Source organism: Ceraceosorus guamensis (genome assembly GCF_003144195.1).
Source record: "Ceraceosorus guamensis strain MCA 4658 unplaced genomic scaffold IE81scaffold_95, whole genome shotgun sequence".
NCBI classification, from domain to species: Eukaryota; Fungi; Basidiomycota; class Exobasidiomycetes; order Ceraceosorales; family Ceraceosoraceae; genus Ceraceosorus; species Ceraceosorus guamensis.
The window spans coordinates 19,998-47,632 of NW_020290090.1; the positions used below are offsets into that span (position 1 = coordinate 19,998).

General features: G+C 54.0%; 9 protein-coding genes across 9 annotated transcripts; 6 read left to right on the forward strand and 3 right to left on the reverse strand.

The window, feature by feature from the left end:
* Positions 1-2,417: 2,417 nt before the first annotated feature.
* On the forward strand, positions 2,418-4,478 carry IE81DRAFT_294348 (P-loop containing nucleoside triphosphate hydrolase protein; the record flags this gene model as incomplete). The annotated part of the gene is made up of 4 exons (XM_025512052.1): positions 2,418-3,411; positions 3,740-3,888; positions 4,018-4,217; positions 4,292-4,478. The coding sequence occupies 4 exons, from the start codon at positions 2,418-2,420 to the stop codon at positions 4,476-4,478; spliced, it is 1,530 nt and encodes a 509-aa protein (XP_025366935.1).
* Positions 4,479-4,918: 440 nt separating this feature from the next.
* IE81DRAFT_326188 (hypothetical protein) lies at positions 4,919-6,728 on the reverse strand. Its single transcript, XM_025514749.1, has 5 exons — positions 6,485-6,728; positions 6,234-6,406; positions 5,827-6,130; positions 5,558-5,735; positions 4,919-5,316 (listed from the first exon to the last, which is right to left on the reverse strand). The coding sequence occupies exons 1-5, from the start codon at positions 6,549-6,551 to the stop codon at positions 5,136-5,138; spliced, it is 903 nt and encodes a 300-aa protein (XP_025366936.1). The 5' UTR covers positions 6,552-6,728; the 3' UTR covers positions 4,919-5,135.
* A 568-nt stretch (positions 6,729-7,296) lies between these two features.
* Positions 7,297-10,866, forward strand: IE81DRAFT_258021 (AAA-domain-containing protein). Its single transcript, XM_025511370.1, has 9 exons — positions 7,297-7,699; positions 7,773-7,869; positions 8,006-8,419; positions 8,516-8,956; positions 9,060-9,697; positions 9,807-9,896; positions 9,996-10,145; positions 10,228-10,374; positions 10,472-10,866. The coding sequence occupies exons 1-9, from the start codon at positions 7,595-7,597 to the stop codon at positions 10,661-10,663; spliced, it is 2,274 nt and encodes a 757-aa protein (XP_025366937.1). The 5' UTR covers positions 7,297-7,594; the 3' UTR covers positions 10,664-10,866.
* A 779-nt stretch (positions 10,867-11,645) lies between these two features.
* Positions 11,646-12,139, forward strand: IE81DRAFT_349863 (hypothetical protein; the record flags this gene model as incomplete). The annotated part of the gene is made up of 3 exons (XM_025516456.1): positions 11,646-11,742; positions 11,832-11,976; positions 12,043-12,139. The coding sequence occupies 3 exons, from the start codon at positions 11,646-11,648 to the stop codon at positions 12,137-12,139; spliced, it is 339 nt and encodes a 112-aa protein (XP_025366938.1).
* Positions 12,140-12,996: 857 nt separating this feature from the next.
* Positions 12,997-13,549, forward strand: IE81DRAFT_349864 (hypothetical protein; the record flags this gene model as incomplete). The annotated part of the gene is made up of 3 exons (XM_025516457.1): positions 12,997-13,093; positions 13,179-13,338; positions 13,438-13,549. The coding sequence occupies 3 exons, from the start codon at positions 12,997-12,999 to the stop codon at positions 13,547-13,549; spliced, it is 369 nt and encodes a 122-aa protein (XP_025366939.1).
* A 1,179-nt stretch (positions 13,550-14,728) lies between these two features.
* On the forward strand, positions 14,729-15,587 carry IE81DRAFT_332095 (hypothetical protein; the record flags this gene model as incomplete). The annotated part of the gene is made up of 5 exons (XM_025515293.1): positions 14,729-14,786; positions 14,865-15,024; positions 15,121-15,179; positions 15,359-15,428; positions 15,464-15,587. The coding sequence occupies 5 exons, from the start codon at positions 14,729-14,731 to the stop codon at positions 15,585-15,587; spliced, it is 471 nt and encodes a 156-aa protein (XP_025366940.1).
* Positions 15,588-16,124: 537 nt separating this feature from the next.
* Positions 16,125-16,653, forward strand: IE81DRAFT_332096 (hypothetical protein; the record flags this gene model as incomplete). The annotated part of the gene is made up of 3 exons (XM_025515294.1): positions 16,125-16,230; positions 16,255-16,471; positions 16,554-16,653. 3 exons carry the CDS (start codon positions 16,125-16,127, stop codon positions 16,651-16,653), a joined length of 423 nt encoding a protein of 140 aa, XP_025366941.1.
* A 3,126-nt stretch (positions 16,654-19,779) lies between these two features.
* On the reverse strand, positions 19,780-22,001 carry IE81DRAFT_332097 (hypothetical protein; the record flags this gene model as incomplete). The annotated part of the gene is made up of 11 exons (XM_025515295.1): positions 19,780-19,860; positions 19,921-19,955; positions 20,043-20,075; positions 20,138-20,203; positions 20,447-20,478; positions 20,656-20,726; positions 21,105-21,285; positions 21,462-21,527; positions 21,709-21,760; positions 21,793-21,869; positions 21,988-22,001. The coding sequence occupies 11 exons, from the start codon at positions 21,999-22,001 to the stop codon at positions 19,780-19,782; spliced, it is 708 nt and encodes a 235-aa protein (XP_025366942.1).
* A 2,233-nt stretch (positions 22,002-24,234) lies between these two features.
* On the reverse strand, positions 24,235-27,011 carry IE81DRAFT_317511 (seryl-tRNA synthetase). The gene is made up of 3 exons (XM_025512585.1): positions 25,599-27,011; positions 24,600-25,536; positions 24,235-24,514 (listed from the first exon to the last, which is right to left on the reverse strand). The coding sequence occupies exons 1-3, from the start codon at positions 26,846-26,848 to the stop codon at positions 24,392-24,394; spliced, it is 2,310 nt and encodes a 769-aa protein (XP_025366943.1). The 5' UTR covers positions 26,849-27,011; the 3' UTR covers positions 24,235-24,391.
* Between the last annotated feature and the right edge of the window lie 624 nt (positions 27,012-27,635).

Consider the following 27,635-nt stretch of genomic DNA (forward strand, 5'->3'; position numbering starts at 1 on the left):
TGATTGTGACTGTGATTGAGCTCTGCTTAGCCTCGTGCTCTTGTACACTTCTTGTCGAACCCAAGAGGTCCCCTGCATCATCGTTCACCATCTCATACTCAAGGCCATACAACGACGCTTGAAGATCGCCAAGGGTGCTGTGCTCGACCGCTGCAGCTTCTCTTTTCATTTGTGCACGGCCCTTGACCATGGCCAGCTCTCTAGCTTCTCAGCTTTCGCCAGGAGTCAGCGTCGAGCGTCGCCCTTCCAGAGCAGCGCAACCTTCCTCACGCAGCGGCACGCCAACCCTCAGCGGCGGTCCATTCGGTGCGATAGGCGGTCATCGCGGTAGCGGAGCCGCTTCACCCAGCCCTCAAGCAAGCTCGGACTCAGTCTTTTCGTCCGGTGGTCTAGGCACTGGCACTGCAAACCTGTTCAATCGCCCCAGCCAAGGCTCTCAGTCGGGTGACGGCGCCGCGAGGGGACTAGATAGGGCTGCATCACCCTATCGCTCAGCCAGCCTGAGGTCCCCTTCACCCAGCTTTGTCAGCGCCTCGTCTCATCTACAAATGCCATCAAGCGGGGAAGCGAGCGAGCTTGCCAGTATGCCTGCGCTGCTAGTGGAAGACAGATCGCCCGACATCGATCAGACACCTCGAGCAGATCTCGCAGACGCATCACAGCGACCTGCCATGCGCAACATTCCCAGCGCTGCTGCCCTCGCGGCTTCTACTGCGGAAGAGACGGATGACGATGCGGACCATCGCGGCGCGAGTATGGTCGGTCAGCTGGTGGATGGTGACGAGGAGGAGGAGGCGGAGGAGGAGCCACGGATGACCACGCATGTATCCTCCAACAATGCCGACTCGTCAGAGGTGACAGCGAATCCTAGAGTGATGAATGCATCGAGCAGCAGTGGAAGCTTAGGTGGTGGTGCAGCACCTCACACATCAGCGCGAAATCGCGAAAGCTCTGTCGGAACCCCCGTCAGCCCTGCAGGATACGGTTCGGTCAATGGCCAACAACCTGGCAACGCAAGCTCGGGAAGCAGCGGCAGTCTCAACACAGACAGCTATCCATTCCCAGCAGCCAGATCGGTGCACTCGCCATCACTCGCTTCCTCGGGCGCCTTCTTATCACTGCCAGCCGCAAATTCCTCCGCTCAACCACAGGGCGGTGCACCACTTCCCAGTCTGACTATTCCCAACAATATCGGTGCGACGGGTAGCTCGACCTCTGTCGCCGCTACGCTTGGCGGACCGCCCAGCAACCCGGCTTTCTCGCCTTTCGGAAGTCCTCCTCACGATCGTCCCAACTCTTCAAGTAGCATACAGTCGCTACCATTTACTTCTCATCAGAGCTTGGGTCACGCAGCAGCCGCAGCTGCTACTCCGGTCACTGATGCGCACACCGCAACTTTCGATGGCAATCGCGGCGGTGTTGCAGGCAACCTTAACAATGCTAACGACGCTTTGCTCCGATCCTCCCCGTTGTTTACCGAAGTCTTGGATCGCATCATCAGGCTTGAGGGCGGACTCAAGGATGTCACTAGGACCCTCAGTGGGCTGAGCAGGAATGTTAGCCTTTTGCTGGATCGAACCCGGCACATGCACCAACCGCAGCCTCAGGGCTATGGACAACAGAATTACCCACCACCAAGAGGACAGGCGCATTCCCCTCTTCCTTTTAGCGATGTCAAGTCGGCTGCGGTCGGAACCGGACAAGCACAAGACGAGGTTCGTTCGCTCAGCATGCAGATGAGCGCACTGACTGGGAGCGTAGCGCAATTGCTGGCTATTCAGCAAGGACAACAGAGTGCGGGTAGTCAGGGGGCTCCGTCGCAGCATGCGCCACCAACTCAAGGACTGGCGGGACTCGGTCTAGGCCCTGGCAGCACGCCACAGCTCGGAGGCAACATCTCCACGCCGCAATTGGGAACCATGCCTGGCACGCCTCACCTGTCGGGACCAGCTCACGGACGTCCAAACTCTATGCACCCCTATGAGCGCTCCGTCAGCCCTCGCGTGGGGGGCCCGGGTCCGGCGCATGGCATACATCCGGGACATGCATCGCAGGTCATGAGTGGCTCGGAAAGCAGGCTGAGCCCCCGCCCAGGAGGAGGGGCAGGGAACAACCCGAATCGCACGAGTTGGGGAGCGGGACCGCCTGGTAATCAAGGTTCTCAGGGCGGATACCAGGCGCCGGGGCAAAAGGATTCTCTGGGTCCAAATGACCCTCGCAGATGGAGTGGAGTAGGTCAAGGTGCCTTTTCGCCTGCTCTGAATCCCAACATTCGCCGTGAAAGCATGGGCACGCCTGCGCTTGGAGCTGCGCGCAATGGCACTCCGGACATCGAGTCTACTGGTAGATTTGCCGGACCGGGTGCTCACGTCGGTTCCCTTAATGGTCCAGCGGCCAATGCTGGCAGCGCCTTGTCCATGGCACCTCCCGACGCCAACGTGGTCGTCACGAAGTGGGAGCACCTTAACCTACACATTGATCTGCTTCGGTGCATACTCAAGTACGGCCTTGGACCGCCCAACAAGATTCAGCAGAGAGCCTTGCCTTTTCTTCTACGTGGGAGCGACATCATCGCGCAAGCCCCGCCCACGCAGGAACGCATCGCTAGCTACGTCATCCCTGCTCTGCAGCTGACTTTGAATGTGCTCCGTGGAGAGCCACAGATTGCCAACAACAGTACACGTGGACCCATTGCAGTCATCATCAGTACTACCGTCGACCAGGCCACGCAGGCACAACGTATGGCTCTGGGTCTTGGAGCAGCACTGGGCCTGAGGGTCCACATTGCGGCTGGAGGAGGTGTGGAACCCACTCAGGAAGCGAACAATATCGTCTCCGGTCGGCCTCACTTGATTGTTGGCACGCCTCAAAAGATGAATGAAGTCTTCCATCATCTGTCCCTGAGAGGCTCGAATGTCATTACACTTGCCGACATCAGACTAGTCGTCCTCGACGAGGTCGATCAATTGATCGCAAGGAATTTGGCGGACTATGTCTCTACTCTTTTGAGGGCACTGCCACCTGCCCGAGGTAGTGCACCGCGAAGCGCGTCTGGCGACGACCTTGCGCGCAGTCCACTTGTATCGCCCGGATTGCCGGCGAGCTCCGGTCCAGGACATCCGTATACTTCGTTGGAGAACAGCTTGAGCACTGTCGAAAGGCAGACGGCCATCTTCTCTAACACCGTCCCGCAAGACGTTTTGAACTTTGCTCAGTCCATCCACTTGAGGGAAAGCGTCAGGGTGCTTGTTCGTCGTGAAGGCAGCGGAGGGGCGCTGCTCGCCACGACAACATATGGTAATCCTGGTTCAGGCTGGAACGCGGTCGCTTCTGGTGCCGTTTCTTCGCCGAGTGTGGGCTCCGGTACGATGGGACTTGGTAACAATCACGGAAACACACCCACCTATCAAAGTCCGAACCCTCAAGGTCAATCTGGATTTGCACCGCTTCAGATGCACTCCCAACAACAGCAGGCTCACAATTTTGCTAGCGCTCATTCGCAACCGCAACATTATGCCCATGCCGTCAGCGCGCCGCCTGCTCAGAACGGTGCCATGACCGATTCCGTCATCGCGGCCCTGCGCGGACTTCGACAGTACTACGTATATGTCGCCATAACGGAAGGAAGCAGCGGGAAAGCGACGCCTTCGCTTGGTCAAGGAAGCTTCAATCAACATGGCATGGAGATGAAATTGTGAGCCTGGATGCGTGGCGCGCGACTTGCACGTGCCTCTGATAGACCCTCGCCTCTCTCCCTTCAGGGACGTGATTACGGACCTTTTGGAGGACATTGATTTTGGTCAAGCGGTAGTGTACACCTCTTCCTCCGCAAATCTGGAAGCTGTGACGTACAAGCTGGCCAGCAAAGGCATCGAAGCGTTGGCCCTTGTAAGTAGGCGCGTTGCGAATATTGCTTCAGGTATGACCCGCGTCTGATCAGAGTCACCGTATCAATATGCTCGACCGCACCAGTCCAAGGAAATGGCACCATCTACGCGTTCTGGCGTTTTGGCCAAGTTCAGGGGAGGCAGCACGACGGGCAACGCTTATCAAGCGGCTTCACATGCGGTGGTTGGCGGGCCGGGCTCGGCGGGCAACGTGGCGGGCAGGAAATGTCTTGTGGTGCATGACCTGGCCGTCAACCCTAGAGATGTTCATCAAGTGCCTCTAGTAGTCTTCTATGACCTTCCGAGGAGCGTCGAGGAGTACAAGGAAAAGTGAGTCATCTGACCAAGCGGGCCTGCCTGTGAGAGCGCCGCTCATGTGAACATCATCCCATCTTCCCCCATAGAATCTCTTGCGCTGCTTCTGCAGGCGCAAGCGCGGGACTGGGCAGACCCAGCGTATGTATCAACGTCGTCACCGGCTCGGGTGGCTCACGCGGGGATGTGGAAACGCTGCGCTCCCTGGAACTAGCACTGGGATGCAAGATGGGTGAGCGGCTTGGGCTTGTATTCTGCTGGCGCGAAAAGTGCTGAGAAGTTCTCACAATTGCAAATTCGTCTTCTGCAGCCGAATTGCCCATGCACCTCGGACAAATCCTGAATTTTTGAGCAAGCGCTTTCCGAATCATTTCGTACCGTACATGCAATGTTCTCCGTCGCGCCACCAGACTATGAGTCGCAAGCGCCATGGATCCCGATGACGACCTCATGGCACCTGTCAGACCTAGATCGCACCAAATAACTTTCGACATCAAGATCAACATGTAGCTTTTGATACACCCACTGCTTCAAGAATTCGCACACGCTATCGATACGGAGCCCTTTCGACTCGCAAATTCTTTCCTTTTGACTCGACCAACGAAGCATCCGTTTCATGTTTGCAGACTCGCTCAGCTTTTGACGCAGCAATTCTACGCATCTTCACCGAGTTTTGCGGTCTGGCGCGCGAGAAGATGTCCGATCTGGAGTAAAGCTTGATAGGGGATAAAGCAAGGATTGTATTCGAGCACGCTGACTTGCATGACGTGGTGTACGTACAACGTGAGCACATCTCAGGGATTCAACGAACCATGATATGAAGCCCACTCCACTCCACCTTCCGTGTTTGCTCAGCGCGGCAAATGCGTCATAATCACCTTGCCCCGCGCTTTTCGTGCAGTCTGCAAGGGATCACTGCGTGCCGTGCCGTCCTCACCGCCTCTTGGCGAATCCAATGCTCAACTCTTCTCCACTAGCAAGCTTGAAATTCCTCATCTTTTCCAGCGCCAATGTCGCCTCTTGCGTCCCAGAAAATGCTACGAGCGCATACGCCGTCGGCGGCTTGCGCGATGCCTCGGCTGGGAAATGCTGTAGCGAGACGTAGCCTTTTTGCCTGGTTGGGAATAGAGCGCAATCCAACGCACGGAGGGGAGGGTGCACTATTGTCAGCGCGATTCGGTTTGTGATCGTGGCGAGATAGCTGCTTTGCCCGGTACGCGCCCCACTCTCCGGATGATCAGCATCCATTTGTGCAGTAGGTCTCTCACTGTCCCTTCTACGCCTCTTTCGGCTTTGCTTTTCGCCTCAGACATTGAATGCGATCTCACACACCGTGTCCCATTTCCGCGACTCACTGGCTGAACAAGACTCCCAGAGCTTCTTGCGTAACCTTTTCGGGTACATCTCCGCAAAAGAGAACCTCGTTGGGCACCTTTCCTGGCGCTGCCAACGGCGCTCCCAGCGCTTTGCCATTTCTTCTGCGCTCTCCTTGCGACTCGGCATCCGAGTCCGAGTCCGAGTCCATTTGCATAGCTGCACGCGTCGCACAAGTGGGAATTGACGATCAAGTCGGTGAGATCTGACTGAGCTGGTGTCGAGCTCGTAACGCATGACAAAGACTCACCCTCTCCCTCATCGCTGTCACCCTCTTCCCCCTGCACCTTCTTTCTCTTGTTATCCGCCTCATCTCCTTCGCCCACATTTCCTTCTGCCTCCCTATCTCTCTTGCCGCTCTTTTTGGATTCCGCCTGAGCAGAACTGATCGTCACCTTGCCCGGCCCGGGCACGCTATTGGAGCCACTCGCTGTGCTCAGCACCCCGTTGGAGCCCAGCTTGGCTTGGGAAAGCAAGACGGGATCATACAGAGCTGTGGGACCGTGCTGATCTACCAATGTAGCTTTCGAGATGGTCCGAGCGTATTCGATTGACTGCAAAGAAGAGTGCGGAGCTTAACCTCCTCGTCACACACACCGCACAAGAGAGCTCGCGCTGCTTCCCGGTGTCGCTTACCGATCCCTTTCGCTCACTCACCAAGCTCTTGCCATAAAATTCAAGCCCTTCTAGAGCTCTGAGGGCTGTGGTAGCGTTGGCCAGATCCTGAAAGACGACAAACGCCTGACCTCTCATGCCATCCGCCCGAGTCGCTACGACATCTAAAACTTTCCCATACGCATTGAAGAGGACGTACAATTGTCTTTTGAGCTCTGAGAAAGAAAGAAAGAAAGGGGGGCGAGGTTTGCATGAGGCAAATAGAAGAAGACAGCAAGCGCAGTGGGACTCACCAGGTTTCTTTATCCGATTGTCAAGATTCCGAACGAAGAGCGAAGGGTTGGGAGCATTCTTCGACATTGTGAGTCGCCTACTCGCTGCTCGCTGCGTGTACACGTATGCGTTTCCTTGCACAGGCTAGCGCAGAGATTTGGAGGTCGCACAATGGAGTGCTCGAGAGCGAGAGACAGATGGGTGGGCTACGGCAGCTGCTGGACTGGATGTGGCAGTGGTGAGTGGAGTGAGAAGGATGCGGATCGTGAGCAGGCGACAGGTCAGAACAGAGGCACCGCGTGCACCAGCAGTCACAGTCGCGTATTTGTTGGATCGTCGCGTCCGCGTCCACTCTCGTACGAGATAACTTGCAGTAATGATCATAAATTCCAATCGTGAATCTTGAATCCTGGATCAGAATCAAGAATCGACTGGACTCACCACAGACTTTTTGGTTTGATTCCAAATTAAAAGCAAATCTCGGCTGCTTGATTCAACTGATTGTCAATACCCCGCCGGTAGTCGAGGGGTAGCTCGTCCCTTCTCGCACCCTTCCTTCGTTTCGGATTGTGAACAACCAAACCAAGCAACGTCAACGTGGCCAACATTTTGCTTGCCGACTTGACACTTTGAGCCTTCTTAGCTCCCACCCTGGCATCCAAAAGCGCGGCCTAGGCGCTCACGGCGAGGTTGATGCCCCTACCGCCACGTCCATCGGCTCTGGCAGCACAAGCACAAGTCCAGCAATCTCGAGCAGCTTCTTCGTCTGTGAGCAGAAGCCATGCGGCCGCATCCAGCAGCTCTCCTTTGCGCAATCATGCAAGCGCCAACACTATTGCTGCACTGAAAGAAGAGGCGGAGGAGGGCGGGAATGGCAGTCACAGTGGTGCGATGCAATGCGATCCTTTGAAGCTCGTGCTGGATTCGGACCACACGCACATGCACGTTGATTTGGAGACTGCTTCTCCGCAGCACCACACAAGGTGCTATCTCAGCGCATCCACGATCAAAGGCCATGGATTCAAGACGAATCAAAAGGTATTGATCGTGCTTGGTCGATCGGGCGAGGAGGGCAAGATGAATGGGAGTGGGACGCTAACAAAGGGCAAGATGTTCTTCATCAAGCACGTATGGCCTTTGAATGGTTTTCCTTCCGACGCTGTCTATCTTCCGCGGTATCATGGCTGGCAGGAACGAGAATCGCAGGTGCTGCTGGAGGGACACGGCAAGAAGGCGTGGGTGGAGCATGATCGAGCCTCGCTGTATGCACTTCCCTCGTCAGCTCACGCTGTACCCGCTCTCACCAAGCTGCGAGCAGAGGTCGTGAGCAGGAGCGAAGCGCAGATACATCGTCTCCACAAGGAAGAAAAGGTTCTTTTGAATGCCCTTCTGAACATGCGACTTGGTGAGTGTTGCGTACTTGTCGTTAAAATAAAGCCTCTTGAGCCTTGTGGCTCGAGCTATGTGCTACAGCTGTGGTGAGCAGTCAGCTTATTTAGCCTTTTCGCCTTCGTCTTCCCCACCGTCCCTGTTTCACATAGAGCACCAAAACCTAGTTCTCCCTGATCAAGAGGAAGAATTTTCAATCGGTCATGCGCGATTTGTTGTTCGCCTCAAATTCGACGACCCAACCGGAGAGCGGGAAGAGGTGGTGGGAGGCACGAGCAGTCAACCTAGGACATCTCAGGCGAAAGACGTCCATCCGCTCACCTCCTCAATCCGGAGGGTCGATTCACAAACTCGGTACCGAATATGCATTCCTCCAGCTGACTCGGCACGCGTCAGCTCAGACGTTCCAGCACGACGGCAGGCTGCGTCGATTAGTGGGGCCGAGGAAGCGAGTGCAAGCTCGAAAAAGGCGTACGAAGGACTTGGAGGGCTGGACGCTCCCATCGAAGATCTCAGAAAGCTCGTGGAAATGCCTCTTCTGAGACCTGATGTCTTCCGAACTTATGGTGAGTCTTGCTGGGATTCGGCAGACCGAGGATGTATGCTCTGACTGCTCATTGTCGGGGGGATCATTCACCTGTGTGCTCCGTGCTCTTGCGCAGGACTTCGACCGCCGAGCGGTGTGCTGCTTTATGGTCCACCCGGCACAGGCAAGACATCCCTAGCCTCAGCGTGCGCGCAATCTTTAGGTCTGTCTTCAAGTTCCATAATCCACCTCTCTGGTCCCTCGCTTTCGAGCAGTCTGCACGGTCGCACTGAATCTCGGCTTCGCAAAGTATTTTCGACCGCGAAGAAGCGCGCTCCGTCGGTGATTATCATCGACGAAATTGACGCCTTGGCTCCTAGAAGGGAAGCAGGCGCGGGTAACGATGCAGCTGGCGAGGTGGAGAGGCGAGTTGTTGCAACCCTGCTCACGCTCATGGACGGGCTTGGGAAAGAGGAGGACGAGGGAAATGTCATTGTCATCGCAGCGACCAATCGACCTAATGCCCTCGATCCTGCGCTGAGAAGACCTGGAAGGTTAGATCGAGAGATAGAGATTGGTGAGTCGAGAGGCTGTCGAAAATCTAGCTATCTTCAAAATTGGGCGCCTGAGTGTGCAGAGGCGATTACGCTAACACTCGCTGGCACTCATACTTGCGTCAGGCGTTCCTACACCATCATCGAGATTGTCAATCCTGAAGGTCTTGTTGCGTCACGTGCCTCATGCGCTGAGCGACGAAGAGATCTCTCGGCTCGCACAAACCACGCATGGCTTCGTCGGAGCTGATCTGGCAAGCTTAGTCAGGGAAGCCGGAATGTTGGCTGTCCAGCGTCAGCTCGTGTCGACGTCATCTTCTACTTTCAAAGAGGCACCCAAATCTATCGATAGTGCCACAGACTCTCTGCGCGCTTTGACGCTGGCTACCTCGACCATCTCAGAGCACGAGAGTGAGGTGCTCCCTAAAGTTGATGCGAGTGGAGTGCTGGACTGGCGCGACTTTACCAGTGCCAAGCTTCACGTCAGACCGTCGGCTCTGCGAGAAGTGATTCAGACTCTGCCTACGGTTTCCTGGAGTGATATAGGCGTGGGCTCTCCCGACTCCGACTCTTATCGAATTCGCAAGGAGATAAGAGAGGTGGTAGAGTGGCCCATCAAAAGAAGTAAACAACTCAAGAGGATGGGCGTCAGACCTCCCAAGGGAGCTTTACTTTATGGTCCGCCCGGGTGCTCAAAAACTCTGATTGCTAGAGCACTGGCGACGGAAAGTGGAATCAATTTCGTGGCTGTCAAGGGCAACGAGGTGCGCAAAGTTTTGAATCCGTCCCGCGCCCAATGCGCGGAGTGGACGGTCGGCTCGGAAAGCGCACTGCGAATGACACTTCGTCTGACTGCCAATCACTCTGCCACAGCTGTACAACAAGTTCGTCGGCGAATCCGAAAGAGCTCTGAGGGAAGTATTCGCACGGGCAAGAGCTGCTTCGCCGTCCATTATCTTCTTTGTAAGTTGCCGCTGATTTTGAGGGGTTTCCCAAACTGCTGTATGTGTACCAGCGTTGTTGATCGATTTGCGGCCTTGGCGACTTCCTCTCCGTTGGCAGGACGAGCTCGACGCTCTTTGTTCTACTCGAGGCGACCAAGGAGGGGCAGTTTCGGATGGGGTCATCGCGACATTGCTGACCGAGATGGATGGCGTAGATTCCCTCGATGGCGTGGTCGTCATCGCCGCCACGAATCGACCTCAAGCCATTGTGAGTGCAGGCAGAACGTCTGCAGAACTGTTGCATGTCGATCAAAGTCTTTTGACTATTCGACATCTCGCGTCCCGAGCAGGATCCAGCCATCCTGCGACCCGGAAGACTCGATCGATTACTCTACGTCGGTCCACCAGATGAAGACACGCGTCTGCAGATTCTGCGGATACGCACGCGCTCAATGCCACTCGGGGACAAGGTGGACTTGCTAGCTATCGCTCGAGCTGTGAGTGCGACGCCGAGACCATCGACTAAAGTGCTGCTCTGAATCCTTTGATGAACATCTCTCTCACGCTTGTGTTATTTGCAATGACGTGCTCCAGACTTCTGGGCATTCCGGGGCGGAAATGGTGGCTATATGCCAAGATGCCGGTATGGTAGCTCTAGACGAAGACATGGACATTGAGCACGTGCATCAGAGACATTTCGAGAGCGCCATCCGTAGCACCAAGAAGAGAATCTCATTGGAGATGATCAGGGGTTTGGAAAAGTGGCGGGACCAGGTAGGAGTCTGAATATTTAGGGACTCGGCTGTCGCACGACCTTAGCTGTGTGGCACCGTTGTTCCAGAGGTACTTCCTCATTCGGAGGGCACTTAGCTCTCATGTTCCAGGCAGCTAGAACGCGCGACCAATCAAAGAAACCGCAGAACCTGTCATCATCAGCTCGTGTCACTGTAAGCATTCTCTCAGCACGCTCGTCGACCGCCAATCCATCTCCGCGGAGCCTCCAATGAAGGACGTCGACTCCATCCGCAAGACAACGGCCGGACCTTTGGAAGCTCTTTTCTGCACATGGTTCATTTGCTTCTAATCTCCGGCTATGCGGGCTCCAAGTAGCCGGTCAAGACACGCAGGAACGAGCATCTGACATCACGCTCGCGCCGGCTACGACGGCATTGGAAAGGCGCGTCCGAGAGCAATGCTAGGCCTCATTGACGGGCCGCTTCGATCAGGACTCTGTACTCAGTCCCCGACAAGACGCCGGAGTTCATTTGCACAGTGTACCTGGGCACAAGCATCTTTGGTCTCTGCTCGTTTCAAGGTGGCCTTTGCTATGCTCAGGAACCACATGTATCCTCATCGCCGCCGTCACTTTCCCTATGGAACATGTGATCTTGCTTGGACCTGAAGGTCATTGGAGCTGTGGGCCGCCGAAGTAGAAGCAGATGGAGCTGGCACCTTGACCATCTCAGACTAGCATTCCATTCGGATGTGTCATTCCGGACGAACGGGTGCTCGACCTACAACACTGCGCTCAATGAGAAAGGAGCATCCATGATGATGTATGGGCAGTGAAGGGCAGCTGTTGATCGGGCAAGGGGAGGGTCAACGGTTTGAATCTCGATACCGCTTCTCTTACGAAAGGCCTAACGTTTGCTCGATTTTCGAGCATATAAAGGCAGCGTGCCACCTACTTGCCCACACGCCTCAGTTTGTGTGTCGCACGACCAACATCGAACAGGTCCATCACTCGTAGCTTACTCACCTCGTCAACATGCTCACTCAAAACTTTTTGCTCATTGCCATCGCTGCTTCGATATTCTGGAGCTGTGTGCAGGGGTTTGACGACCCAGGTTACGGCAATCTCTTCAGTACGTACCCTTGAACGAAGCTGACGAGGCTTGTGCTTTTGCTCTGCCTGCTATTCCTCTCTGAGCTCCGTGCGTTTTGCGTTTTGCAGGAGTTTTGACCTACCCGACAAATCTCTGGGATGAGAACAAGCTGAGAGCGGTCTGGACGGCCAACTGCGGCGCGGTCAACGGAAAGAAATGGGAGCTCGGCAAATTCTCACACGACACCACCATTTATTGCTATTGCAAAGCCGCGTGAGTAGCGCTCAATCGATCCTCGCACATGGAAGCTGATTCTGACCAGCATGCTTGCGCTCACAGGGATGGTACGAGCTTGGCTGTGACTGCAGCCAATGCGACCGACAGTGACACCCATGCCCTTGGTCTCGGGACATTCCTAATAGCCTATGTGCGCTGAGTTCACCCGCCTGCCTCGCCCGTACTTCAACAATGGGGCCGTTCGCGCTGCGAGGTCCCACAGACTCTGTCCAGATAATAGCTGCCATTGTTGAGGCTGAATTCCACAAGTCTTCGGTATCGAACCATTGGCAACAGGCCACCTTCGTATCCGTACGCTCAGACTGCTTCATGTAATGTCAAAGACTGCAATCTGATCATTTTAGTCAGAACTCGACCCATCGTCCTCGGTTTGTGTGGCCTAAAGGACTGCCGCGGAGTTTGACAAACAAGGTTTCGACATGCCCATGTACCTTTGGCGATGGCCAAGCAGCGTCGAGCGGCTCGCGTGCACTACGATGAGAACATTTCCACGCTTCTTTGCGGTCACCATTCAATCGAAGCTCATATGACCGGGATGTGGGCCCCAGGTACACACGTCATTACGATCTCTCATTCGCGCAGCATTGGTCGCTGCTCTCTCGTGTAAGAATAGTGCGGAGGAGCAGAGCCGCCGCAGCCTCTCTACCGAGCTCCATGATGTGAACCTCGTGGTGACGGCGGTCCGGTGGGCCAGGGCGCTTGTATCAGAAGGGGCTGAACCGAGCATCCAATGCGCAATTGTCTGCCCTCGATCACGGCCGCGCCTCTCGGGTGCGGAAGCAAGCTGCAAAGGCCGAGTGTCGCAGACGGGTGCTCCTGGTCTGGCGTAAAGGGAACGTGGACTGACTTCTTAAAAGGCTTCATTTCCTTGTGCTTCTCCATCACTTCCTCCTTCAATCAATTCAATCACTACGAGCGGCAATACGTACCAGCAACCAATACACATCTCAAAAACCTCATCCTTCTTTACTGGGCCTGCTTGCTTTCACGACCGACATGCTCTCTGTTCGCCTCTTCCGCAACATTTCGGTAGCTTTGCTTGGTATCCTTGGAGTCAAGGCCTTTGAGAATCCCAAACGTCACCTCCTCTACCGTGAGTGACGTCAGTCTGACTCGCGTCTCGAGTTCGGAGCGGACATCTGGCCCACAAGCTGACGCATCTAAAATTGGTACAAAAGGTGTCGTCAACGCCCCTCAGGAATGGGGAATCAATGACATCAAGAAACACTGGGCAACACATTGTGTGAAAGCCTGTAAGGATCAAGGATCGTTCATCGCGACTGAGGATGTTGGTTATTTTTCCTATGACCCAACGACCTACTTGTACTGCTACGATGAGTGAGTCAACATTGCTATGGTCGCACGACGTGGCTTCACAACAGACATCTTACGTGAGGCTGCTCGTCTTGCATCTTCGCGCTCCGTTGATGATCGCAGGCACGAGCACAGCTGGGCCACTGAAGCGGCAGACTCACTCAACCAGGAGAACATTGCAAACAGGCAGTGGGGTCAGGTGATAGGCTTGTTCTCAGTCGAGCGTGTCAGCTAGATCGTCATCGACGCCGAGTCTCTGGAGCAAAGCGAGCGTTCAGAGACTATGCGCCCGAGATCGATTGCGATGGTCTGCTCACACTCTGACTGCACATCGTACGCTCGCACAAACAGCTGCATGTCTGCTGCATAAATGTGTGCTGAATGCACAATAGTACGCCGCAGACAGCCTATCCCTCGCCATCCACCATATTTCCTTAGGCGGGTCTTAGTACCGAATCCGATCTTGGCACAACGGCTGTGAATGGAGTGCCTGTGTACAGGCAGACGTCCACCCGATCGCGCTTAGAGGCCGTCTGCTATTTGCCTCACCCCTTCTTACAAAACCCCGCCAGCATTCGTGGCTCTTGACTGCACGCTCTCGCCTTCGTGACTCTTTGAAGTACAGATTCCAATCCTACCGTAAATGCACTGGGCTGAGCCTTGCGCAGAGGTCTCGAAATCGTAGGCGAGCTCAGATTGCCTGCGAGCTGAAGTAGGACTTCAATCAGGAATGCTTCTTGGGACTCCCACCGAAGCCTGTCGAGAAGGAGGAACGCGCATATGCGCCCTATCTTTTGAAAGATGCTGACACTCTTGATGCTCATCTATGATTGGGCATGAGCAGGCCGCATAGCTTGTGTGATGGGTTCATTGCTGAATGGACGCACGGATGGTTGGCTGACGATGCCGCACCCCGCGAGCTGTTGCTCGCGCGTCTCCAACGGCGAATTTTGATGAAGCGTAGAAAGAGAACCTGTCCTGTCTTACAAGTGGCGGAACGAAAGAGCCGCTGCATCCCCCCTAACGGCTCTACCTAGGTCTCATGACCTCATCACATTTCGGCCTGGTGGGTCCGAGGTTTTGTTGTGGGGGCCACATCCGACCGATGGACCCCCGCTGTTTGATGGATACCTACTGCCCTGGGCTTCTGCCCAGACATGCAAGCTGTCCCTCGCATTCATTTGTAAGAAATCTGCGAATGCGGCGGCATGTGTAGATGCGCCTATAAAAGGGGATGGTCTGCGCGTCGATTCGTCATATTTCCAACAAATTGGCTACCGCAAGCTGTCTATTATCAGCGGCTAAAATTCAGCGACAGACGCTCCCTGCGCTCTGTTTGGTCAACCATCGACGCTACTTCGGCAGCAGCCCCGAGATGGTATCTCTTCAACTTCTTCGCCTCATTTGCATCGTCATGCTAGGAGCTATGACAGCCAAGGCCTTCGAGGACCCAAAGCGTGGTGTTCTCTACCGTGAGTGCTGTCCATGGCACTTGTGAGACTGATGCAATGTCGAGAAATACAAAGGAGCTACGCGACCTGCTCCGAAAGGTCTTGTGAGCTATCCCCCTCAGTGGGGCATTGGGACTGTCCGGCACACTTGGGCGCAGTACTGCGTGCAAACCTTGAATGACAATCAAATGCAACTTGCAACGGAGGATGTGGGCTACTTTCCAAAAGATCCTACCATCTACCTCTACTGTTATGACGAGTGAGTCGTAAAAGCCGCACCGACCTGTAGGCCCTGTACTTGGCGCTCAACGCAATTGTATACTCACACTACTCCCATTCCCACTTCTGAGAACAGAGAGGATCATAGTTGGGCTGTTGAGGCTGCAGACGCCATCACTACGGACACCATGGCCAGTGCGCCCAAGGACACGCCGATGGTCCCTTTCCGAGTAGCATATGTCCGCTAAGCGCTCGCAAAAGCCATATCCGATGACATCTGATCAGGCCTAGCATCCACAATCTTCATGTACTGGTAACTTGGGCGTTCACTTGATCCAAACTCTTGGTGTCAATGATGACGGACGTACCCGCAGATATTCAATGCACGAGCCGCATCCAAAATTCGGGAAAGCGGCGAGCAGTTCACAAGATTGTGACCTTCTGGTGATCTCAGCGACCCATCTTCAATGACGACTCAGGATTTACCGTAGTCACGTGACGGGCAGCTTGCCACGCGAGTCGCGCTCCAATGGCGATTACATCTTCGACGCCATCCGCATGCCACTTACAAGACTTCTATTCAAGATCCTACTCGCGGCCTGAGCAGAATGGAACCCATCACTGGCCTGCCTGTTTGGAACGTTTGTTCGGACAAGCTGCTCCTTGCACATTGGTTCCCACAAGATCTCACAGATAAGACTTATCGAGTGCCGGCCCACATGGAGCTCACTGGCATCGAGAACTGTCAAGAATGGATCAAATTTTTTCCAGAGTGGCTCCAATGGCTGTCCGTGGGACGCAAATCGCAAGCCCTCGGCCCGTCCCGCGTAGTTACGCCCGCCCGGCACAATAGATGAAGGCGGATTCTAATTAGTCCAACGAGCTCGGAATCAATCAGAAGAGAATTTGGGGCAGACAAGCAAGTGGTGTTGCTGCTCGTCCGCTGCTATGTGCGTCAGCGCCTAGTCCAATCATCGACATTCCCCTTGCGTCGTGTATAAAACGGCGCCCTGGGCAAGGATTCTTCAGCCTTCACGCGCATCCCCATTCAAGTCAATTCAAGTCATCAAAACAGTCTGAGTACTTGTCGAGCGTTGCGACCCACGAGACAATCAAGAGCGAAAAGAGCACCAACTCAACATGAAGTCCTTTGCTCTTCCGATCTTTCGCCTCGGCGTGGCCTTACTCGCCACCAGTCTCGTTGGTGTGCAAGCATTCATCGATCCCGGGTATCATCTGCTTTACCGTAAGTCAAAACACCTTGCTCTAGGTCGCGAATATTGCCTCGATGATGGTATAATCAACTGGCAGTCTTTGTTCCATGTAGGAGTCATCGATCGTCCCGTCCAATGGTCGTTCAACGAATTGGCAAGCCGATGGGCGAAGCAATGCGAGGACACGTGTAAGAAAGCTAAGTCCGACGAATACACTTCAGACATTGGCCGTTTCCCCGGCGACCCCACCCTCTACATTTACTGTTATGACCGGTGAGTGGATGTGAAGACCAGCTGTGGTAAGTCAGTGAGCTAGATGCGCGCTGACTTGGTCACGCGGCACCATTCTGTCCAGAGCTGCTGTCAGCAAAGTCACGGAAGCAGCCAAAGGTCTCAATCAGCAAATTCGAGACAGTGGCATACTGGGCGCGTTCAGCACTGCGTATGTCAGCTGAATGATATCAGTAGTAGGGGCTCATACTGCCAGCTCGAAACCACAGAACAACGTTGCCAGTAAGGCGCGAATAAGGCATGCCAATTGACGTCATCCTACAAGTTGGATAGCAGTAAATGAACATACATCTTAACAGACTGCCATCGGTGTCATGTTTGCTTCGTCTGTCTTCATGTGTCCCAGCTGCAAAAGTCAATTGTTTGAGACATGGTGCTGTGTTTATGAGTCTTGAAGACTTGTTGAGAGGTCACAACTGAATTCGTTACGTGCGCCTGCGGGCGAAGGCGGAAGCCGTGTGACGATGATCGCGCTGGTTTCAAGTTTCTTGCAGCCTCATCGCCCAAGGGTCTGCAGCGAATGCACACCATTTCCACCGTGTCTGAGACCTGACCTGTAAGACAACGCGTATTGCAGCTTGTCACCTCAGTAGACTTGTTTGACATGCCAGTTTTCTGGCCCGCGTGAAGCAAGATACGGCGCGCCCGACCAGCGGCCAAGAATCTAATACCATCAGATAGGTGTATAGCTCTGAAGTTCATGACTCAGGTGGATTGTTGCCAATTCTTGGGCCGGATAAAAACCGTCGCGCTACAAGACTAGGTGGACTGTACTACTCTCCAATTAACACCAGGTGCCGACTTGCCTGAAATAGTTGTCGTTCACACGTCATGATCTTGAGATGTGAGGCGACTGTCTATCACTTCTGCCTCCCCTGGAAGCTAGTGGGATGAGCAGCGCCATCGACGCACAATAGGCGATGTGCTGGCGTGTCTCACAAATACCCAATTTGGCCCCTCCGATGCTCAACCCGATTGCGAACTGAAAACCGGCTTGAAGATGACTGATGCAGCCTTTTGTTCGGAGAGTCGTTGTCTTCACGATTTAGATTTCACGACTTCATGCTTCTGGACGATAAGTAATGAGATTGAAACACAACTTCCAAGCAGTACAGTAATCTGAAAAATGCTCGTGTCTGTTGTAGCGTGTCTCAGGCAATTATGACGCTGCAAAGCTCCGATTTTCGTCTGAGCTGCAATGAGAACCCCGAAATTCAGTATTTTGCGCTTTTGAGCAGCCTGTACTCGCCCGTGGTGCAAATTGGCGTGTTGGCTGGTACTGCATCGGCGCGTCTGTGCTCGCGGCCAAGTTTCTTTCGACCTCCAGAACGCGGGCGTCATTTTGATCCCGACCTGTTTGTGTGTTGTTGAGCCAGTAACCTGTAGCTCCGATAGCTGCCCGGGAAGCAATTTCAGATATCCGGCTTTTCAGCGGACCGAAAGAGTTTTGGCATACTACCTTGGGATGAACTCTGGTACTTGAGCAACCATGCTCAGAACGCAATTTGAACAGCGGTATCGAGGCTGCGTAGCCACGCTTTCACATCTATGATTGTGTAATGACGTTTTCTTGCTGAGCGAAAGAGAGCTAGTGCATATTATGATATGATATGACGTCTGACGTATTTGTACGTGCTGAAATATTCAGCGCCGTTGCTTCACAACTTCACATTGGCCTCTTTGAGCCCTCTCTCAATTACAGGCGACATCTATGCACCACCAACAGCGAGCAGCCCAGATGTAGGCTTTCAGATGCCTAGAAGCCAAGCTGACACTCGTCAGGACCAGGATTGGCAATGCGTCGATCGCGGAAGGGCGACATTAGGTAAAAGTAGTCCCAAGCATTACTTCTACCCTTGCGACTTCTTGTCGCCCATACCTTTCTTTTCCTTGCCCGCGCAAGTCACCCAAATTCTACACAAGGCGCGTTTTGCACTTGCCACGGATAAGTGGTGGCGTGGCAGCAGACTTTGTCGACGTTTCGCGAATATCCCTAACCCCAAGACATCTCCATTGACATTTTCGAGACTCTGCCCGACCTCAGCACTGTGGATACTTTTCCGCGCGAGAGACGCACTGCTGCCGACGAACGTCATCCGTCACCTTCCTTCAGACCGTATACTCGCCAAGCTCAATTGATGAGGACATTTTTTGCTCTTGCATTCTTTCAATCCGACAACTTGGGCGCCACATTGTGGTGCACAGAGGGATTTGATCGTTTTCCATCTAATCTGACTTTGTGTGTACGCGTCCAGGGCCAAATATATTCATGTTTTCAGTCCTGCGGCCCCAGATAGTTCTCGCATCTGTCCATCTACGTGATGATGATACGCAGTCTCTGTCATTTTAGTCTCTCTTTTTGAAGAGCGTTCCTCCCCGCAGGGACAGATCAGAATTTCAGCAGTAAGGGACAGACCAGATTCTATACTTCCCCACAGCTTCGCTAGACACGACCCCCGCTAGATCAATCAACACAATTACCGGTTATTACGTTTCTTCGCTTATGATAGTTTGAGGACGCAACGCAAGAGCAAGTTCAGGCGAAAGCCTGAGACGGTGCGCTGCTGTTGGGAGCAGAGCATCACAATCACGCCATGGTCAGGACATCGATTGCAATAGAAGCAATGAGTGCAAGGAGCAGAGATCATGTCATTCTGATGCTTTGGAGCACCGCAGGCAGCCGCGAAGGAGGTGAACTCTGAATACAAGCGCAAGAGGCGCACAAACAAGAAGGTGAAAGAAGAAAGACAAGAGTTGCAAGCCAAGGGGTTGAGCAACACAAAGCTTGCCAGACTTGGAAAACAGCTGGTGAGAAAGGAGTCTTTGCAACTTTGCAAAGCAGCAAAGCGCGCTGCAATGGCGATTTCTAACCTCAAAATGGCCCATCTGGTCCTCCATCGGCAGCTCAAACGAAGCGCCCGCGTGAGATCCTGCTTTCACACTCTCAGAAGCACGCAATTGTCAGCAGATTGTCTGGTCCAAGCATGACATTCAAGATTGAGGCCCGGCCGATGAGGAAGAAAGAGACAGGCATGATTTCTTGCGGTCTAATTTTGCGTGCCTGAAATCATGAGTACAGCAAGGCAGTAGGTAGACTTGATGGAGACGAACTAGCAACAACAAAAGACGCACCGGAGTTGGGCTTCGCTGGTTTTTTGGTATATTTTTTCTTTTTGGTTTTTTCAACGCGTTTTCAAGGTCGGCGGGGCCATCCTTCTCTTCGGAAGGGGGACTGTAGGCACGTACAACCTCATTCAGCAGGATGTTTGCAGGCATGCAAAGCACAACACTCATGTTACAAGCCTGTCAAACCACCCATCCTTGTTCGGCATCTGACTTGAGTCAGGGGCTGCAGGATTCTTTTTCTTCTTCTGATGGATGTGCATGACATTCAGCACTAGCGTCACAAATCCTGTTGCGTGATCACTCACGCTTGCTCTAGGCTTCAGAGACTTTTTTGGTCTTGCTGCTGCATTGTACAAGGAACATAACAATGTCTGATCAGATCTGCTTGTCTAGACGTGCTCGTGACGGCAAGCTGGGCACAACTCACGATGGTTCTGCGGCTGAGGGCTGGGTGGATGATCTGCAGGGAGAAGCACATGTGCGATTAGATGTGCTCAGGATGGCAAGCTGGGTACAACTCACAAGGTCGTCTCTCTGGCCACAGCTGTTGGTGCTGTCGGTGCTTGCGGTGCAGGCTCTGCTGGTGGTCTGCAGGAGAAAGTCAAAATGGATTATCAGAGCTGAGTTTTCTGGCACGCTATGCACAATTCACGGCTCTGGGGTAGCCAGCACCAAGGTGAGGATGATATGACTGGCGATGAGAGAAGACATGGCTAGGACGAGATTTGAGCTCATGTTGGCAGAGGCGGGGGCGGCGGGGGGGATGGTGAAAGTCAAAAAAGGAGGAAGCCTCTGCTGTGCGTGCATCAACATGACACTGGAGTTGCGTACGAGTCCACCGTGGCGGCATCTCATCTGGGTTGCTGTTGTTTGATGAGTGACACAGTCTATCATGCGTGGATCCTGCAAAACACACAAAGTATAGTTGCGAGCATGCGCGTAAGCATCAATGAGACCGATACACACGCGGCGCACGCGTCACTGACCAGACGATGGACAATTAATCTGGAAATGCGAATCAACCCCTTGTCCAAGCGCACTCGGCCATCTCCTCTTCCTCGCGCGCGCGCGTGATTGAGCAGCAATCTGCTGAATTGTGACTCGATCGTGACTACTCACCAATCGAAATCACAGTCACGAGTGAGAGTCACGAGTGAGAGCCACGCCGCGTGATTCATTTGTTGCCCAAAGTGAAACATGTGCAGCAAGGTGAGACACATGCAGTAAAGTGGCAGCGTGCATGGCAGCCATCAAGAGGCGGTGAGATTTGCAACTTGGTAAGATTAGCTGTAGCTCAGAGTTACCCGCTGCGTTGACGTCTGCGCAGCGGTCAACGCAAGAGCTACTCGCAAGGCGCGCGTTGATGATGCTTGTGAGATCCATGATGCTTGCTGCGTGGACGCTTGCAGATGCGCGGCCACATCGGTGAGTGCGATTTGTGATCAACGCTTTGGATCTCATGATGGACGCGATGCCGAGGCGCGCGGACCTGCATGCGCTTTAAACCCCCCCAATCTTTGGTGCGCTGAGCGGCGCGTGCGCGGTAGAAGATCTGCTTTCCAATGAGTTGCGCGCAGATATGCTTTCCAACAAGATGCGCGCAGATCTCCTTTCCAATGAGTTGCGCGCATCCCGCCAAGGGGTCTGAGGCAGCAAGTCGATGCCGTCCGCTGAGGCCCGGAGAGCCAGCGCACGAAATACGGCAGCGCAAACGCGCGACGCTCCCAACCAGTGCACCCTCCCTCACCACCGCTCTCGACTAGCCCTTGCAGCATTTGTGATAACAAGATATTTGCACTTGCACTCATCGCATCGACCGCATCGCATTGCATCGCACCGCACGTACCTATACAGTTCCCTGAGCGTCACCTTGCAAGCCTCGCCTTGCAAGCCTTGCCATGTACCTCTGATCCTTGAAACCATGTCATTGGTGAAGTGCACGCAGCCAGAAACAAGAAAGAGAATGTGTGAATCCTGTGTTCCGAGGATTGCAAGTTTGATCAGACGGTGCCAACTTGAGCGCACCACTCATCTTGCTCACTTTAAAGCGCCTCTCCCTGCCTCCTCAAGAGCCCTTCATAGAATTCACGCACTGGGTGAGGCAACCGTGGCTGTTGCAGTGTCCTCGGGTGAGCATGCAGCAGCCTGCAAAAAAGATGCGTGACAAAGTTACTCACACGGCCAGCCCTGGCCTCCAGCTCCGCCAATTCCCCCTCCAATTCCTCCAGGGTCTCCCGCAAGCACCGCATCCTCTCTTCAAGGATCGCGTACTGTGCTCGACGCTGAATGAGAATGCCGCAAAGGCGTTGGATTTCTCTGCAGGAAGGAGGATAAGCAGGTGCTAGTATGCAATGCATCTCTTGCAAACTCACTCTTGGTTGGTCATTTTGGAAAGATGGTGTGAAGAGGAGGTGCATGGATGCATGCGCACAGAAGAGTGTCTTTGTATATTGCGCACAGAAGGGCGTCTTTGTATGTTGGCATGCTCTTCACTTGCACGCACGGGAGATGCATTGGTGATTGAGATGAGCTTGGTGAAAATCACGAGATGAGCTCGATGAAGCAGGATTCTCTTATTGCCATTACCTGATGCGCGCAAGCATGACTGAGATGAGCTTGGCCCGCTTGATTGACATGCGCTTGATGAAGCAGCTTTCTGTGCTCAGTCGAGGGCAGCCTGATTGACATGCGCACATCGAGGAAGTCACCAGCTTGTCAGCGAATCACCTGCTGGCGATTGCGGCAAGACTGTGGCGATGGCGACAAGTCTCGCCAGGGCGTCCCTGTGTTCTTTAGGGCGCTACATGCTATTCTAAGACTGCAAGCGGATGTCAATGGCGCACCGCCGCTCCCTGCGCTGATCGCTCTTGCATTACTGGAAACGCTACCGCTTTTTGTGTTCATATTGGACAAGGTGCGCTGCCTGCCTTAGCCCGAATACCACAGTCAAGCGCGGTATCCTGCCCTTTCACGAATAGAGCGTGTGTCTGTTTGAGCTGACTGATCGTGTCGCTGTTGCAGCGCGCGCCTGCGCCTTGCACTCTTGCAATCGCGCTCTGTGTACGCATCATCTTGACCTTTCTGATAACTATGCCAGACATTCGCGCTCAGCGCACGGAGACGTTTACAAGCAACATACTAAATTTGTCAAAGCGTTGCTGTAGGACAACATGGCTTGTGCAGACCCTATGGTGCTGGACAAGTAAATGTCATAGAATGGAGCAGAAAAAAAAAGTCTGACCTGAGGGATGATGGTATGGGCAAGTCATTGGCCCCTCTCAGACCTAGCGTGCAGCGATCGACCTTTGGTCAGACAAAAAAAGAATTTGAGGCAGGCTCACGCAGCAGCAGACACCGCCGGCTCCTGCAAGGACGCGTGATGTTGGGGTGACCAACGGAATGATGAGGCGCAATGTTTACGCGTGAGACTTGACGGCTTCCCGTTTTCACCTTTTTTGCTCTTGTTTTGTTCTCTTCCTGTTTGAATGCGGCTGCTGCTTTTGCAAGAAGCATACAATAGCGCAAATCAGGAAGCGTTGGTGGGCATCGGTCAGCGAAGATGCATTGACAACAATACGACGGGAATGCTATCTTCCTAGGCAATTTACCAGAGTCAAAGGCTAATAGCATAGGGGCGATCATTGATCTGCAGTCGAAAAGGCACTGCAAAGCAACTTATCTGGCGGAATCCCTTTTCTCCACATGAGGCCGACGGATCTCGCGGAGACTGATAGATTTGCCGTGATGGGCAGTGAAGTGCCCGCTGGTGCCACAAGAATTGATGGCGAAGAGGCAGATAGATGGAAGTACAAGGTATAGAAAATAATGTACATACACTGACCTCAATATCTTGCACAATCCCAACCGAGGGAAGCGATCAGATTAACACACGAATCTACTTAGTCTGAGTCACAATGCAGATAGACGCTCTCTTTTCGGTTAATACCAAGAATAAGCCATCGATCCTCAGGAATCTCTAGGTCGTTCATTTCAATTTTGCCTTACGCCAGCTGCCTCGCGCCCGAATAGGCCCCGTTCGCCTTCTATAACCATAAATTTATGAGAGCCATCTCGTTTGTGCTGCATACCATCCCAGAAGAAGCTGTCGCGTTGCGGACGCATACTCAATGCCGGGAAGTGTGATCGATGGTGACGCGGAAGCCGACAGCTCACTCACTTCTCCTTGTTCTGTGCCTGCAGCCAATGCCCTGCTCACGGATCGACAAGCTCTCCAAGCGCGCATAGGCTTCTGTCAGAATCGAAGCGCCGTAGCTCAGCTAGGCATGAGCTGCACGCTTAGGCTTTTAAAGGACATTCTTTATGTCGCCTATTCACAGGTTCGTGCGACGGGGTGACGGACAAGTAGGTCGCGCATTGCCGGGGATACCAATTTGTTGCAGCATCGCTTTATCTGATCTTCGAGTATTGTATGCTGACATGCAAATGACTCGTGGCGAAGCCCGTGACTCGCAAGACAGTCTCTGCAGAGGTGTTGTCCATGCTGAGAGGACTTGACGAGCGATAGGACTCGTCAGGGAGAAACGGACACTTGTGCTAGACTCAAGGCGTATTCAATCTTGAGATCGATTCACATACGCTCAGCTTGAGCACACTTTTGGTGGCACTTGACGGAGGTATGAATTGGTAGGAAGTGCTCGCCGGACCAGTGGCAAAGGATTACAAATGCATCACTGCGCGTCTCTCAAACCGCTTGTGGGAAGACCAACATTGTCCCTCTTACCAACAATCTTGACTCGTCAGCTCAAGCATATCGTTTCATCTGCGTGAGCCAGCTTTGGTTCCCAACTGCCTACCAAGTCGCTTGAGCGGCTCTATGGTCAGCCTTGCAAAGGGACCGGCAAGCCATATACACGCCGCAATACGTAGAGGGACGATCGCCTGCAAACATGGCCAAAAGTTGTCTAAGCACCGAAGATGGCCTCGCAAACTTTCAGCATCGACTCATCTCTGATAGCAAACGCACCTTGACGACCGCGTAGGCTGCCACGGCATTTGCGAATCCTCCAACGAGGATTGCACCATCCACACCTTCCCCTGTTGCCTCGCTGCCCTTTTCAAAGCCGAACCAGCCTTTCTTGCGCCCAATTTTTTCTGCCCAGCGTGTCCCGTCATCGACCCAAGCGCGAAGACGGTCTCGTATTCCATTTGAAGCGGGGCCGGCGTCTTCTACAACGCTCGCCTCCACTGCGTTGGCTGGTAAGAGCCAATCAAGGACCGTCTTTCCTGCCCCAAAGAAGGCGAGGATCCAAAAGATGATCAACAGAGGTATGATTGCGCTAAGCTCGTGTAGGATCAAAAAGCTGATGACCATGCTGCCTGGGTCTGTCCCGCTTCTTGCTGCAGCCTCGCGGACGCGAGCTATGCTTCGAGCAAGGATCGAGCTGGCCGGCTGCGAAGGCGAAGAAGGGGACGAAGGCGAGGACGAGGATGGCGGTGGGGGAGGCGGAGAAGCCGTGCCTTTCTGGGGCACCTTCGTGGAGAATGTACGAACAGATCCTGGGACACTCTGGGGTGCGTCCACAGAGCGATTGGCGACTCCGGAGGCACTTGTCGTCTCCGCATCCGCAAGCCAGTGCACCTCATCCTGGTCGCCAAGCCAATGCTCCTTCAATGCGCTTGGAAGCAGCATCTTGCCATCTCGGAAGCCATGCTGCTCGACGAGGGCCACGAGTAGACGTGGTATGGCAGCTGCAGTAGCGTTGAGCGTATGAGCATACTCCGGAGAGCTAGCATCGGCTGCAGCTGATTTGTATTTGATGGACAGACGGCGAGCCTGATAGTCGGTGCAATTGGATGCGGAGCAAACCTCGCCCCAATCTCCTCTGCCTCGCATGTATACTTCGACGTCGATCTTCTGATATGCGCTCGCACCCAGCTCGTGTGGCGGCATGTGAAGCGCCCTGTTGGCGAGAAAAAGGCGGTCAAAATCCGTGCGGCACCTCTGTCCCTCCCCTCGACTCACCTCCACGTCAATTGTAGTGCATCTAGGACGCGTAGCTGAACAGCTAGCAGCCTGTCCAACCAAGCTTCGCTGTGATCCGGCGTGCACACGACAAACAGCTCGGCTTTTGAGAACTGATGCACTCGAAAAAGTCCCCTCGTCGCTTTGCCTCGAGAGCCAGCTTCGGCTCGGAAAGCGTGTCCAGAAGCCACTTCGAAGATTGGCAGCTGCTTGGTGGAGTACTGCCTGGCCGCATGGAGACCAAGCAAAGGCAGCTCCGCTGTGGCAGCCAAGGCCAACGGCAACGCCTCGCCAGCGGCCGCTAGGGTGTATATCTGCGCGGCATCGGCTTGCCGAGGCGCAAAGCCGCTGCGCTCTAGCAACTCTGTTGGGATCACGTCTGGGACGACGCGCAGCCGGGCACCTTCTGCAATGGCAATGCTGAGAGAGAGGCGTTCGATGGCGTGAGAGAGGATGGCGAGATGAGAGCCGAGATGCGGGAAGCCCGAAGCAGCGACCTGCTGGGGCAAGGCGGACGGGTGCAGCAGAGAGCCAGGAGAATGCTGGTGCAAAAGGTTGACGTGATCGTATTCAGGCATGGCTTTGCCTGCGCCATGCAAGTCCGGCCCGGGAACGCTTGCAATGTCGCCGCCATATCTGAATGCTTTTGGTGACACCTCCACGTCCAGATCTCCATCTCCAGCAACGCCCAACTGTTCCAGCACGTGAGCAGCGGTCCGATTGGGCAGCTTGAGCCGAAGCATCCGCGCCTCTGCCGTCACAGCTTCTTGCTCTTTCAACAGCCTCTGGTAGTCTGCCTTTGCTTCCTTCTGAGTGGCCGTCGCTGTGCTGCTCTGATCAGACAGACCGTCCACCTGATCTGCTTTTGTGCGCTGGCTCGACGACTTTTGCGCATCCCTCGCAGCAGCCAGACGCTGGTTGACATCTACAAGTCGCTGTTTGAGCTCCACCAGGCGATCTTGATCCTCTGTGTTCAATGCTGCTCTCCTCTGCCGAGCATTGCGAATACCATCTCGCAAGTCGTCATCATTCCATGACCACGCGGGTTGGGCTGGTGGTAGCTGCTTGTACTTGATTTGTGGAGCTGCTTGGGCATGCTGCCGTGCCGTCGTCGCAGCGGTCCTGATAGCGAGACAAGCGCAGCGCTGTTCAAGCTCGCGACGGCGTGGCGGAGATGATGGCAGCAGGCGAGCGTGGCATGCTGAGAGGATGGAGCGGGGCACGGCGCTGCTCCGTGCAGAGACGGACATGACGAAGTGTGCAAGGATTGAGGGAGGGCAAGTGTTGAGGACGAGCAGAATGCGTACATGTGAGCTATGCGATCATGATGCGACTCGCATGATGACGATGTCACAAGCACAAGCATCAATCGTGGATGAAAGGAAGGCGAGTCAAGAGTCTTGGGTCATGAGGTGAGTGTGATTACTCAAACGTCACGTCACAAGTCGAGAAGGAGCGTGTGAGAGGTCAGGTCCACGCGCATGGCTCTAATGAGTCACGTGACTCGTGTAGGGGATGCGCGCTACTCAAACTTTGACTATATACACAAAATAGTGAATGAGTCGTGAGTTGAGAGCTCTGGAAGTGTGCATGATCGTTGAATTCTGAATTGTGAATCGAGAGTTGTGATTGTGATTGTTGTGGATGTCGATCTGGACTCTGAGCTTCCTATCGGTACTGCTTGTCCGCGAACGGAGTGGCCACGCACACGTTGCGATATCCAGCGCTTCTCTTCGAGATTCGGAAGGGTGGCCCTGCTGTTCCACAATCTGAATCGATATGCGGGAGTGGATACAAACAGGTTCGGAGGCACGAATGAGGATTCCAGATAGTCAAAGGGCCACGATGACAAGAAGCATTCAAATTCTAGATTTTCAATTGAATGCAAATATCGAGCAAGGATTTCCTTGTCTGGTCACTAGACCTCAAGTGGCGTGGATCACGGGACATCTTCGGAGGGAGGTGTGGCGACAGGTTGTCAACTCTGAGGGCAGTCACGAGTGCACTCACGACTGTGACTCGAACTACTACTCAACT

Coding starts and splice junctions, on each gene's coding strand:
- IE81DRAFT_258021 (XM_025511370.1), top strand. CDS start 7,595: ATGGCCTTTGAATGGTTTTCCTTCCGACGCTGTCTATCTTCCGCGGTA. Junction 7,700..7,772: donor GAGGGACACGGCAAGAAGGC/GTGGGTGGAGCA, acceptor GCTCTCACCAAG/CTGCGAGCAGAGGTCGTGAG. Junction 8,420..8,515: donor TGATGTCTTCCGAACTTATG/GTGAGTCTTGCT, acceptor GCTCTTGCGCAG/GACTTCGACCGCCGAGCGGT.
- IE81DRAFT_317511 (XM_025512585.1), bottom strand. CDS start 26,848: ATGTCCGTCTCTGCACGGAGCAGCGCCGTGCCCCGCTCCATCCTCTCA. Junction 25,537..25,598: donor GCACTACAATTGACGTGGAG/GTGAGTCGAGGG, acceptor TCTCGCCAACAG/GGCGCTTCACATGCCGCCAC. Junction 24,515..24,599: donor CAGCCTACGCGGTCGTCAAG/GTGCGTTTGCTA, acceptor CCATGTTTGCAG/GCGATCGTCCCTCTACGTAT.
- IE81DRAFT_326188 (XM_025514749.1), bottom strand. CDS start 6,551: ATGTCGAAGAATGCTCCCAACCCTTCGCTCTTCGTTCGGAATCTTGAC. Junction 6,407..6,484: donor CAATCGGATAAAGAAACCTG/GTGAGTCCCACT, acceptor TTTCTTTCTCAG/AGCTCAAAAGACAATTGTAC. Junction 5,736..5,826: donor TGACAGCGATGAGGGAGAGG/GTGAGTCTTTGT, acceptor CGACGCGTGCAG/CTATGCAAATGGACTCGGAC.